Genomic DNA, 14,613 nt, shown 5'->3' with positions numbered 1-14,613 from the left:
TAGTACTTCGGGTTGTAAATTTACACGGTAAAGACAACTTTGAGCTACTGTAACTTTGTTACTAATCGTATGATTTTGACCAAATATGGAGATAATATGCTTCATGTTATATTTTATACTACTACCAACTTTTATAACTCTGAGATAAACTTAAGGGGGGTTTTACTCAATTTTCCCAAAAATATGGTAATATACTATTATTAACTTAATTTGAACAGATATCGATATGGAGAGTATTTTGAGGCCTGGGCACCATATAGAGCCAGCTTCATGATTTGTGAAATTATGCGGTGTTTCCAACGATTAATTATCTAAAATAATAAAAAACTTGTTTCTTTTTCGTTGGTGTGGATATTTATTCTTGCAAATACCGATATTTCGGGAAGCACTTGCCCCCTTCAAGTTCTTGTTAGCACTGATGAAGGGAACAACAAGTTCTTGTTAGCACTGATGAAGAGAACAACAAGTGGTTCCCGAAATACCCGAACAACAAGTGGTTCCCGAAATATGCAAGAATAAATATCCACACCAACGAAAAAGAAAGTTTATTATTTTAGATACGTGATATCTATCTAGCAATGCTGAGAAATATTTTTTAGCATATCTTGCTTTGGACCGCATGCCTACCTCTTGGCGGAAGTTAAAGTAGTATTCATACCGAACCCTGGGAAAGATGACTATTCTAATCCAAAGAACTCCAAACAGATCAGCTTAGCTTTATTCTTGCTGAAAGGTTTGGAGAGACTGGTTCAGTGTCACATTCGTGGGAAGGCACTTAGGTCACACCCACTTAATGAAACCCAACATGCTTCATTCTTTGGTTTCAAAGATAGAGGATGCAGCTTTGAAAGGTGACTACGCGATGGGAGTGGTTCGTGGACATTGAAATGGCGTTTGACTGTGGGCCTTTTCAAAAATTATGTGATGCTGCCAGAGCGCATGGCGTTGATATACTTTAAGTGGATATATGCTATGCTAATGCAGAGATTGCTGTGTGCTGAAATGGATATCGATCGTTACCTAACAGCAGAAACAACGAAAGGCTGCCCCAAGGAGGTATACTATCACTACTTCTGTGGAGTATGGTGATCGACTCACTACTATGCCAACTGCTAAATTTGCCACTAAACGCTCAAGCTTATGCTGGTGGCATGGCGGTACTTGCTGTCGATCGGCATCTTGGAACAACGTGCCGTTGATTTGATTTTTCCGGACACCCATGACCTTGTACTTATGAATACATGGTTCATCAAACGATTGTCTAATCTTCCTACATTTTATAGTGGGAACAGTAAGATGCAAATCGATTGTTTCCTCATAAGACGCCGACATTTGACCGTCACTGATTGCAAAGCCGTTCCCTATGAGGCCATCGCATCTCAACATCGGCCATTGATTGCCGTCCTGCGAATTAAGCCTCCCATAAAACATCGTGATGAACGTACTAGTCCGACGCGCATTAAATGGTGGCGATTTCGTGAGAAGAAACAGGAAATGATCTGACTTATGCAATTACCAACCATTACCAATGTGGAAGAATCGTGAAACCAAATGAAAGACACGATCCCCAAAGCGACCTCTGCAACCCTCGGGGTCACCAAGCCGGGTAAGCGGCACATCAACCGAGATACCTGATCTTGGAGTGACGATGTTGAAATGAAGGTCTGTGAAAAGAAACGCCTCTACCACAAATTTCTCGACGATAAAACGCTCGCCAAATTAGCAAAATTATAAAAATGCGAGCCGTAAGCAAAGAAAGCGATCGCTATCACCCGAGCGGACCATTACAAAAATCTTTACGATAAACTGTTTGAAAATCCGAAACAGACGCACACAGGATATCGACCACTTCTTTTGTGTTAATGACAGGAACGGCACTTTATTTATCAACCGGCTCGACGAATAGACACTGAGAATATTTCGAGCAGATTTTAACTGAAGAATTTGATCATCCTCTACTTCCGCAATCATTGCCGACATTTGGACCAGTTCCACGTGTCAGCGCAACTGAAGTCGAGGAAGCAATAAAACGAATGAAACAGGGAAAGCCACAGGACGACATTACATCTGAGCTCTGGAATGCGAAGAGCTGCGACCCAACACTGTGGCTCAGTGAATTCTTTAATGGGATTATTCAGGAAGGTAGAGCACCGTCTGACTGGCAAGAAAGTACCACTGTTCCAATATGGAAAAAGAAAGGTAGTCCAGCAGAATGTTCAAATTACCGTCCGATCCGGTTACTTCTCATACCATGAGATTTTTGAACGCATTCCTTATAACCGTATTCACGAAATCGTTGCAATAATTGTGAATCAAACCGAATTTGAAGCATCCCCCTCTTTACATGGCATTACTGGATCTAGAGTAAGCATTTGATCGTGTGCCACGCGATCTGATCTGATTTACCCTACGACAACACTTAGTGCCAGAAGAACTCGTGCGCTGGGTTTTAATTGCTTTACCACGATCCGAAAAGTAAAGTTCGAAATATGGCGGGTGTATCAAAACCGCTTCATATCTCTGTCGAAACTTGTCCAAAAATGGAATGATCGCCTTATGCAACACGATCTCAAATTGAATCTGAATAAAACTGAATATTTGATGACCGATCCCCATGAAACAGATATAATCACTGTCAGCGGCAGTGACCTGCCCAGAACTGAGCGATTTAAACATCACGAGTCAATGCTATCAGCCAATGGAGAACTGCGTTATGAAATTGCTTTACGCGTTAACGCAACCTGGATGAAGTGGCATTCTACAACTGGTGGTCTTTGTGATCAACGTATCAACGAACGTCCCGAATCTAAAATTTACCGCAATGTCGTCCATCCTGTCGCTCTCTATGGTTCTCAGTGTTGGCCGACTATAAAGGAAAATGAACGGCGTCTTGCGGTAATGGAGACGAAGCTGTTGCGTCGAATAGTGGCGTGGACGTTTTGATCACATCCGAAATAAGGATATCCGTGATCGATATGGGGTTGCACCGATAGTGGAAAAAACTACGAGAGAGACGTCTTCGATGGTATGGTCACGTAATTCGTGCTAACAAGAATTCACTTGACAAGATTTTTCTGACCATTGAAGTCGACGGTAAACGACCAAAAGGCAGACCGAAAAAACGGTGGCTTGATACCGTTGATGGGTATTTCAAAGCCTCGAGATTGTATCCAGATCAGGCATTTGATAGAGCCAAATGTCGAAACCGATCACGACGAGCCGACCCCGCTTGTGGACGGGACAAAGGCTGAAGAAAAAGAGAGATTACTTCAAACCTATCTGTATGTAACAGGGGCAGTACACCAACCTTCCATTTCCCCAGCTCGGAGAACTGTGACGATTGAGAGGAGGTCTTTGATATAATAATGGGATTCTTAGGGTGGAGAACTGGAGAATGTCTGACCAGAGATCCTTCTCAGATCACAGGTGGATTTTTTTCAGTGTAGATCTCGTCGCAGAGGTTTCCAAACACTTCAGAGACTGCAGAAGCATCGACTGGAGAAAGTTTGGTCAAGTATTTAAGAACAAACTTTCCGGTGCGCGAATTGGCAAGATTGACACGGCAGACGAACTGGAATCAAAGGTCGAGGCTCTGGAAAAGTCGCTTTAAAGTCTCGTACCCTACTAAGTACAGCAAGCAGACATTATCACCGTGGTGGAATGAAGAGCTCTCCAGCCTCAGAAAGCTGACCATGGAAATCTTCAACATCTGCTACAAGCATAAATCTTGGCAGCCATACAAGAACTGCCTGAAGATATACTAGTCAGCCATCAAGACCGCCAAGAGGCGACTATTGTCAGAATATGGAAAGCATCAGTAAATCCGCGAGGCTCAGCAAGATTCTGTCCAAGGAACATAAGAGCCCATCCTTTCTTAAAAAGTCGGAAGGCTCCTGGTGAAACCTTAGAGCTGCTTGTGCAAACCCACTTTGCTGCCAGTGAGACAGACTGTGAGTCAGAGCCTTGTTTGGAGGCTTTGCGGCCACCCCAGCTGTGCGAGACTATCAAATTGGTAATTACTGAGGATAAGATAGGCTGGGCTATAAATAGCTCCGCATACAAATCTCCGGGCCCAGATGGCATAATGCCAGTCGTGCTACAGAAGCAGCAGGAAAGGGTTGTGACCTCGCTTGTTGAAATTTACCGGAGCTGTATCTCTTTAGGATACGCCCAATCAGCCTCACCTCTTTCGTGCTAAAGACCCTCGAGCGCGTCGTCAATCAAAACGGAACTGATGCTATTCACCACCAAGCCAAGGATACCTGAATTTTGCCTACCACGGCTGAATGAACAAAGATTGATTCTTTCCTGCAATGTAAAGTATCTGGGTGTAGTCCTGGATCCAAAACTAAATTGGAGATTGAACATAGAACTGAGCGTTAAGAAGGCCCGTATAGCCTTCTATGCCTGCAAGAAATCCTTTGCAAAGAAATAGGGTATCCGGCCCAGGATGGTTCTCTGGATTTATACCGCTGTAGTGCGTCCAATCCTAACGTACGGCTCTATTGTATCGTGCCAAAAAAAACAATAGGATGAAGCTTAATAGGATTCAAAGAACCGCGTGTGCAGGCGCTACTGGGACTCTGCAGTCCTGGCCGCCAGATGCTATCAATGTACTCCTGCATCTCCTGCCCCTAGACGTCAGATTACGTGAGTCCGGATGCTGGGCAGCGAAGTCCTATGGCCACAGTAACATCTTAGACGAAGTACTTCCGGCAAAGTGGAAGACCGGCGGCGTGTTGCTAGGTTATGACTTAATATTTTTTACCGATGGATCAGAGACGGACGGTGGAGTCGGCGCGGGAGTTTTCTCGAATACACATAGTGTATCCGAGCCGTATGGTCTCACAGGGTTCGCCAGTGTATTCAAAGCGGAAGTACTGGCGATATTGGAAGTCTGGTGTGTGATCCAAGCCCCAAGCGTAACAAAACCATTCTGACCGATAGCCAAGCGGCCATCAAGGCCTTATTCTCAGCGATGACATCCTCCAGGCTGTGGAGAGACGCGTTGAACCGTCTAGACGGCACGCTCAAGGTCACCCTCCTCTGGGTTCCCGGGCATAGGAACATAGAGGGTGATGAGCGGGCTGACGGATTGGCCAGGCGGGGCTCTGCTGTTGGCAGCTCTTCGGTGAATATAGTCGCAGCTTTCCTGGCGGCTGTCGGGGGCGGAGTCTACTCGCACTACTTAGCAGCCGCGGGGCTTAGATGGCGAAGGCTTACCAGCTATGCCAAATGAAGGAGGATTTGGCCTGCTTATAACATAGCCCGATCACGAGAACTCCCGTGCCAGGTGCGTGCAAATGCATTCAAGGTTTCAGCGGTCTGTACGAGGCACTGGCCCATAGGAGACCATGTCGCCAGGCTTGGCATAGCCTACAATTCCCATTGCCGAAGCTGCGGAGAAGGAAAGAAAACCCTCACGCACTTTCTCTGCGGTTGCCCAGTTCTAACTAGTCCGGCTGCGGACACTGGTTAAACCAATCTGGCTCTGAAGATCTGAGCCGGCTGGACTCTGCCTCCCTGCTCTCATAACAGCAGTTACGGTCTTAGGAGTTTGTGAGATCAAAACGGCACATCACCGCGGTAATTGTTTGACGCAAGCACAGATGTTTGTCTGAAACGTATGAATGTGGAAACAGACAATTGTCTAATAGTGTCTTTTAGATCACCCTAAAGAACCAGACATTTGTCTGGAATAGACACAGACAATTGTCTAATAGTGTCTTTAATAAGCTAATACTGCCAATACACCAGGCAATATTCTGTCATGTTGGGCCGTTCCGAGGGGACGTTTGCCTCAAATGTAACAACTTTAGATCACCCTAAAGAATTTAATAACAAACCAAAAGCAACCAACATCTTTCATCTGTAGTAATTTGATTGTAAAGTTGTCCCTGCCCCACTCAATTGGATATTTAATTCACTCACTAACTGCATTTGTTGTAATTATTTTCACCTCCTTCTACTGTTACGAATCTTGAAATTGAATTGAATTACAAGAACATTATGCATAACACAGCCCCATCAGTAAACTTTTGTAAAACAATGGAAGAAAAAGGGCGTTAAATGAATATGAGAAATGCCATATTTCTGCGCTCCATTAAAGGGGCTTGTCTTCTGAAATTCCTCACTCGATATTTTCGCCTAAACCCAAAGCTAACGGTGCCCAAAAACCTTCTGGTCGCCCGCGAGTCCAAAGTTATGTTGAAAACCGGGGCTTCCTATACAGTTAAAAGATGTAGCTCCTGTTATAAATGCTTACGGTCGCCACTTTCAAGTGATATTGACATTCATAGTTTTGAATTTGCAGAGGAGCGGCAGCTTTGACTTAGTATAACTTTGTAAGTAATAGTGCGATTTTCATCAAATTTGACAGGATCATGCCCTATACTGTAGTCTACATAGCTGCGAAATTTTGTGATTCTAGGGTGAACTTAAGGGGGGTTTTCCTGTCAACTACTAAAAATTATAGTAATGTACTATTATTAACTTTATTTGAATAGATATTGTTATGGAGGGTATTTCGGAGCCTAGGAACCATACAGTGGCAGCCCCCTGATTTTTTCCATTTTGATGAAAAAAAATTTACACCCCCCTTTTGCATGTATGGGGACCCCCCCCTTAAATTCGCCGTAAAAGGATGTAACTCACTATATGCAGGAGCGTTCACAGTTCCCACCTTTCTACCAAATTTGGTGTCAATCGCTATAACCGTCTCCGAGAAAAATGCGTGTGACGGACAGACAGACAGACAGTAAACCGATTTTAATAAGGTTTTGTGTTTACACAAAACCTTAAAAAGGAAAATTGAAATGCCCCCATGGACCCCACCGTTCATATAAGTTTACTTTAAATGATAATGACGTTACACAAGTCTTAGGTTGCAAAGAAAATTACCTGAAATGTGAAAATTTCACCTTCTATACATTTGTTAATAATAGTTGGATTACCTTCAAATTTTTCAGAGTTATGTCCTATATTATGGCCTGATCTTAAATTTTGTACTTCTGGGATGAACTTAAGAGGACTTTCCCGTTAACATGGTAATATACTATTATTAACTTTATTTGATATCAGAACGAAATATATTTTGAGGCCTAGATTTCATACAGATGTATCACTGATTTTTTTCAAATTTTTCGATTGGATAGATTCTGAGAACGAAACCTGTATCACTTTCTTGGAGCGCGCATTTTGAGTCCTATATCCTCTATGCTTCACCCAATATTAGAAATAAGATAAGTTTCAAAAAGTACTATTCGAGCCCTTCTATTTGATACTCCACATTACCATATTCTGTGAAAAAAATTGCACCGCAGTTTCGCGTGTATGGGGAGCTCCCCTTCAAACAAAATGGGGCCTCTCGCTGCATGTAAAGGGGCACACAGACCACATATTCTTACCAAGTTTCGTGACAATCGGTTCAGCCGTTTCCGAGTAAATCGGATGTGACAAACTGACAGACATTGAATATAATAAGATTTTGTTTCACACAAAAACTTAAAAACAGTCCCAGTTATCCTTTCGGCGAGGAGATTAGTTCCACGCGACCTACGTACTGCGATGAGGATGCTTATCGTTGCGACTTAGGCTGAAAACAGAGGAGTGGTGAATAAAGCGGCGAAAAGGAAAAAAGGATGCTCACCGCTCAAAAATGCGCGGCCTATATGTCGTCCCTTGTTTATTTTCGACGCTTTGCTCGTCATTCCACTATGTCAACAGTCTTAGGCTATAGTCCAGCGAGAGGCTGGTCTAGCGGACCCCATTTTCAATTTTGACCTCAATTTAATAGCGTTTTGTCTCCGTAATATTGAAACGTCACGCTGTTGCGTAAAGGTATGCAGCAATCAAGAAGACTATACACAGGAGTTGAAACTGCCTAGGCAAGCCTTAAACTTTCACATGACAAAAAAGATGGCATCTGTGGCCGGGGCTTTTCAGTCAAGATCGGAGCTGTGTTCAGTGCATCTTTATTGTATTGGCTTCCATTTGTGCAATGGTGTTAGTGCACCTGGCTATGTTTTCTATAGACATTTTCCGACTTGGTGCCAAATCGTAGGAGGTGCCGATCCGAATAATATCGCAATGTCACTATCAATTTCCTATTGTGTTTATTTATGTATGTTGTTGCCTAACTACATGGATTCGCACACACAGATTTACTATAGAAACACGACACACAATACATTATAGAAGCACAGAACACACTGCGATCTTGACTTGGACTCAAACCGGAAGATTAATTCATGTATTTTATTCTAGGTAGAAACACATTTTTGGATGGAGACGTATCCAGTGCAATAAAATGCATCATCGTATTATGAGCCACCCAAAGGTGTTTCTCTCAGTCCATCCTCTGGTCACCGCTTCTGTTAACCAGTTAGGGGGTTAATCCCCTCCCCCCATTAAACAATTGAGGATGAAATAATATGAAAATTAAAATATATTGCAAATATTTCATACTTACTTTTGCATCTATAACCAGTTGAACACGTTCTATGGATCCAAACTTGGAGAATATTTGGTAAATTTTCTGTTCAGTTGTATTCACACACAAGCCAAAAACCCCAAGGCAACGACTTTGATGTGGATTCTCCTGTAATATTCTGCGTATTATTTTTTTCTACATTGGACATCTGTGAAAAGTAAGTGCCACTTACTCTTGTACCTACATGTCTTCTTCTCTCCGAAAGTGGACTACGCGAATATGATTTCCTATGGTAATAGCCCTTTTTATCTTGCGGGGAAAAAGACCTTATAATAATTCCAAAATAAAATCTATTATTCAAAAGAAATTATCGAATTACAAAGGCTATCAAAAAGTGTTTTCTTATCACTTTGATAGGGTGTTCGTATTTTCAGATTTCGACTTGCGCAACTTGAATTAAAATTATTTACAACTGTTTGGATTTACTGAATATGCGAGTGAATAAAGAAAGATCTTTTGCTCCAGTAACTTGCAAGTAAAACCATTCTTTAAATTTCATTTCAAATTTGGCCTAATTTCTTCAATGAAAACTGATACATGCAAGAAGAAATGTTGAGTTAAGGGCGAATTCAATACAGAGATCATAAATGAAAATATATATTTACAATTTTGCTATAAAAAATGATAAAACATACCTTGATCTACTATTAGAATATCTACTTCTTCGACGTAGTGACGGTGTCCGAGATCTGTTGCGACTTCGACCTCTCGAATATGCGTTGTGTGACCGCCTACGACGTGCTGGTGATGCACTTCTCCTAAGAAAAATGAAAAAGTCTTAATCAGAAAAATCTTTATTTTTTTTGAAAATATTTACAAAATATTATAGAAGATATGATTAGAAACATAATTGAGATATTATTCCAATCAAACTTTCCGCAATACTGCATATTACCATCAAAAATGAAACAAAATATGGTTTTTAGCAAAAACGGTACGGATTTATACTTGAATATGCATGCTCATTGGATAGTTTGCAGTCGGATGCAATTGACTGTATCGGAGCCTCATTGACACCCGGTCCGCTCAGTAAGTCTGGAGTGCTTAAGTGTAAGCACATTTCCACAACACTGATAAGTAGGAAATAACACTTAAAAAGGGAGAAGTCGACAAATCAGGTAGCGGAGGAAGGTTCAACATTGGCCTGCAGCATGAACCAAAGGATACCTACGCAATCTGGAAGATAACCTGGATCCAAAAACGTCCTCAAAATTCACTGGAAACATAAGCCTTCGATAGCAGAACCGGAGGAGAAGATGCAACAAAGATTAACAGGTTGCTAACACTTCTCGGTTGCAATGAATCTACCCTATACAATAGGTTAGACGTATACAATGTAGGAAGTTACACTAACACTCTTTACTAGCACCAGACAAGAGAGATACTTGGGAATACTCTTATGAATAGAGAATTCCTGTGGGGAATAACCAAATCTCCCATCACCACCACCTTCGTGCGGATCAAGGAACGCTCAGCGAATACGATATGGGCATGCACATATACGCATCAGAAGATGTGCGCGCATGTGCACGCTCATGCGCAGGCCAGGTAGATGGGAGCAAATCTAGAACCCAAAAGTCACAACAAATATTGAGAACGAGGAAGTTTTTTTAAGGTACATGCGTTACATTCAAAATGGGGATGTATGTTTGAAAAACCTGGAAGAAATCCTAAAGTTGCCACTACATATTGTCTAGACCTCAAAATATCTGTTTCAACAACCCAGGATACCGAAAACTAGACGCTTCAAGTATAAATTAATGTACTATTATTAACTTTATTTGAACAGGTATCAGTATGGAGGGTATTTTGAAGCCTAGGCACCATACAATGGCAGCCTCTTAACTTTTTTCAAATTGTTCGGCTAAGTAGCTTCTGAGAATGGGTCCGTTGAAGAAATGATTACTTTCAACCCCCCGCACTCCCCACCTTTCCAACAAATGTCAAAGCTAGGGCCGGCTTCGAAAATCACCAACCGAGACCTTTAATTTAATACCCCACATGACTATATTTGATGAAAAAAAATGTACACCCCCCTTTTGCATGTATGGGGACCCCTCCTTAAATTCGACGTAAAAGGATGTAACTCACTATATGCGTGAGCGTTTACAGTTCCCACTTTTTACCAAATTTGGTGTCAATCGCTACAACCCCGTTTCCGAGAAAAATGCGTGTGACGGACAAACAGACAGTAAACCGATTTTAATAAAATGGAGGCAGCTGACTGATATGAAATCAAATCCTCATAAAAGGATAGTATGTGATTTTTTTTATCCGGTTTTTTTTGTTTTATTGCTGGTAGAATCCTTAATTGAAGCTAGAAAAATATCATTTTCTACCACAAAAAAATTCAACCATTCTTCTAAACTTAATCAAAAACCCAAGGGATCAAAATGGAAACAATCTCTTTATTTAGTATTTATTTTCTTTATTTTAGATGACTGATAACGAAATGTGATGTAAAAATGTTTATTGTGTAAGAAAATGTAAAGTAAGCAAGTGTGAAACACTTAAAGAATTCATGCAAAATGGCACTCTACTCTAGTTTCCCAAAAATATGGTAATATACTATTGTTAACTTAATTTGAACAGATATCGATATGGAGAGTATTTTGAGGCCTGGGCACCATTTGGAGCCAGCTTCATGATTTTTTTTAGATTTTTCGGTTGGGTAGTTCCTGAGAATGGGTCCGTTAAAGAAATCATTACTTTCCACCCCTACCACTCCTCTCGTTTTCCACAAATCTCAAAACTAAGACCGGCTTCCAAAAGTACTAATTAAGACCTTTCATTTGATACCCCACATGACTATATTTGGTGAAAAAAAATGTTACACCCCCCTTTCACATGTATGGGGACCCCCCCTAAATCTCAACGTAGGATATCACTCACTGCATGTCTGGGGGTCTACAGGTCCCGCCTTCTCACCAAATTTCGTGTCAATCGGTATAGCCGTTTCTGAGAATAGTGCCTGTGACTGCCTGTCTGACAGACATTAAACCGATTTTAATTCTATAAATTTGTTGTTTCAAACTTATCAGGAATATGCCCTATATGATCCCTTATATAAATGCCAAATTGTGTATTTTTCGGATGACCTTAAGGAGGGTTGTCCTCGGCTAAATTTTATATTTTATATCTTAATACGCAATTGTTAACTTTATTTGAAAAGATATCGGAACGAGATGTATTTTGAGGCCTAGATTTATAGATGCAGCATTGTCAATTTTTTCTCAGATTATTCGGTTGGATAAATCCGGGAACGAACCTGTTTCGCTTTATGAAGCTCACGTTTTGCGCCTTACTCCCCAATATTTTACTCAGAATAAAAAGACCAATTTGGAAAAGTACTAATTGAGCTTTTCATTTAACACCCCATGTGACCATATTCTATAGAAAAAAAATTACACCTCCCTTTCGCATGTATGGGGAGCCCTAGCCCTTAAACTCGACACAAAATGGTGCCACTTGTTATATGTAAAGGGATTCATAGACCACCACTTCTCACCAAATTTCATGACAATAGGTTCAGCCATTTTTGAGTGACAGACAGACATTGAATCGATTTTAATACGGTCATTAAATCCCCATTGGTCTGACCTCTTGGATGGTGTGGTTTGGGGGAGTAACAATTTTTTTTTGTTTTTTTTTTTCGCGCAAATTTTGAGATTTTTATTAGTGACGACACAGTTAAAATATATTTATTAAAATCAATGGTACCGTTAAGGTGTGGCATTCGAAAAATATTGTGTAAAATTTTCATGAAGAAATATTAAACAAGTCGGGAAACGCTTCAGGTATAAAAGGTTTTTTGTATTCCTTTTATAAATACATTTGAGTGTGCATTTGTCTCATTACTACGTAGTAGGTTATATATCCACATTAGCATGATACATTAGCATGATAGCCTTGAATTTGCAAAGAAGTGACAAATTTGACGTATTATAACTAAAGTAAAAGTACGATTTCCACCAAACTGGTAAGACCATACTCCATGTTATAGCCTAAATTACCGTAAATTTCGTGTTGCTAGGATGGACTTAAGGGGGGTTTTGCAGTCAGTTACTAAAAATTATAGTAAAATACTATTATTAACTTTATTTGAAAAGATATGGAGGATATTTCGGAGCCTAGGCACCATATAGTGGCAGCCTCTTGATTTTTTTCAGATTTTTTGTAGTTTCTGAATGGGTTCGTTAAAGAGATGATCATTTTCGACCCCCCGCATTACCCACCTTTCTAACAAATGTCAAAACTAAGACCGGCTTCGGAATTGCATTTGATATGAAATGACTATATTTGGTGCAAAAAAAATTTACACCCTCCTTTTGCATGTATGGGCACTCCGCTTAAATTCAACGGAAAAAGAAATAACTCACTGTATGCGCGAGCGTTTGCAGTTCCCCCTTTCCAACATTTAAATAAGGTTTTGTTCCACACAAAACATTAAAGATGAGGCAGTGGCAAGAATTATTCGAAAGCGCCTCGGAAAAAGTAGAATTGCGGTGCCCCTTATAACTCGTTGCTGGATAACCCGAAATCAAAAAATCTGTCTTTTATTAGATGATCGCTTTCCCTAGATTACGCTGGGAGAGTTTTTCGAAATTTCAATTTTCCATTTTTTGGGAACGTTTTGAAATGGAAAACGCGATTCTTGCGAGAAAAAATCGGCTGCTATATCTATTATTGCAAAATAAAAAATATTAACAAATTTCAATAAAAACCTCCACTATTATCTCGTAAATTATGTACGGTAATAAGGATCGATACAATAATTTCCGAGTTATGAGAGGCACCGACTTTGAAGGTGTGAGTTGTGGGAAGAAAGCTTTGAAGTTTTGAAAACTAAAAAAATGGAATAAAACGTTCATAAACAAGTGTTATCGGCTTAGCTCGAACTGAATCATCAATGCTAGGTCCATAAAGAATGTTGGTAGCATCCATGTCTCAAGCATCTTTCCGCTCTTGTCTACGACGAATTCCTCCTTCCTCAGTCTGTTTTTCCACTCCCGGTACCGCTCGGCTTATCACGAATTCATGGGTGCTTGATCCATGGCTGATTCTCATGCCTTGCGTGAAGTTTAGTAAAGTAAAACAACGTTCATTGAAGATACAGGCTGCCACAAAAGCTGAATTCTCAACGATAACAGAACTTCCACCCAAGAGCTTTGGTGAGATTTTCCAAATAAGTTGGTTCGAACTCCCATTGCTGTTCTGCTCAAGGGCTCCGACACATCGCTTCAGAAAAGCATATTTGCTAAGATCTTAAACGATAGGCTTAATGGCATCCAAAACATCCTCGATAAGAGTTCTGTACGTGTGTTTGAACGAATTCAATGCATTGACAACTGCAGCTTTTTGCCATTCGAACCACGAGTCCGCACTGAGTCATATATGAGGCGTGGCTGCTCAAAGTGCTGTATCTTCCTTAATTTTGCTTGGTTTCATCTCAAATTTCCACTTAATTTACTTGAAACGTTCTCCATTCAGAAAATCTTCTCCACATATTTCCGTTCAATGTTGCTATTATGGGGGATAGCAACATCAATGATATACGCGGAGCGAACCGTCTTGTCAACTAACAGTACGTCAGGCTTGTTGTGTGCAGTATGGCGATCAGTCAGAACTTGCCGGTCCCAATACATGCTGTAAGCAGAACTATCAAGTACTGCTTGCGGCTCATATCGGTAAACCGGACATATTCCCGTGATCAGCCCATGCTTGTATGCAAGGTTTTGACGGATAACCTTACATAAAGCATTATGCCTGGTGATGTATTGCACCGGTGCTATAACAGTACAGCCAGAAATGAGATGGTCCAACGTCTCTAACGCCGAACCACACATTCTGCACTGGTCGTTCTCCACCCGTTCTTTTATGATGAGCTTTTTATAAGCTCGGGTGGCGACCACGCCATCCTGAATGGCACACATGAACCCCTCCGTCTCAGCAAAGAGCTCCCCAGCATACACATCTGTTCGACAGATGCAAATCGACGAATGGCTGTTTACCGTGCATTGCCTTCGACTTCCATTCATCGATCCGCTCTTGGTCCGACTTCACCCCACTCAGAGGATTGAAAGATCGATCGAAGAGTTAAGTGGAGTCAGCCCAAAGACTGC

At 41.1% G+C, this 14,613-nt stretch overlaps 1 protein-coding gene across 3 annotated transcripts in view; it reads right to left on the bottom strand.

Annotated features, from left to right (window-relative positions):
• The window catches only part of LOC119655802 (transformer-2 protein homolog beta), an 82,775-nt gene that overhangs the window by 38,751 nt on the left and 29,411 nt on the right, over positions 1 to 14,613 (bottom strand). For 2 of the 3 annotated variants that reach the window (XM_038061898.1, XM_038061899.1), the window contains exons 3-5: positions 9,127 to 9,249; positions 8,664 to 8,757; positions 8,471 to 8,599 (exon numbers count right to left, since the gene is read on the bottom strand). In XM_038061898.1, coding sequence (XP_037917826.1) covers positions 8,471 to 8,599; positions 8,664 to 8,757; positions 9,127 to 9,249 — 346 coding nt within the window. The remainder of the gene's footprint in view (positions 1 to 8,470; positions 8,600 to 8,663; positions 8,758 to 9,126; positions 9,250 to 14,613) is intronic. The other variant, XM_038061900.1, reaches the window with a different exon arrangement.

This window comes from Hermetia illucens, chromosome 4, assembly GCF_905115235.1.
Source record: "Hermetia illucens chromosome 4, iHerIll2.2.curated.20191125, whole genome shotgun sequence".
Taxonomy (NCBI): Eukaryota; Metazoa; Arthropoda; class Insecta; order Diptera; family Stratiomyidae; genus Hermetia; species Hermetia illucens.
This window is presented reverse-complemented; position numbering and strand designations above follow the sequence as displayed.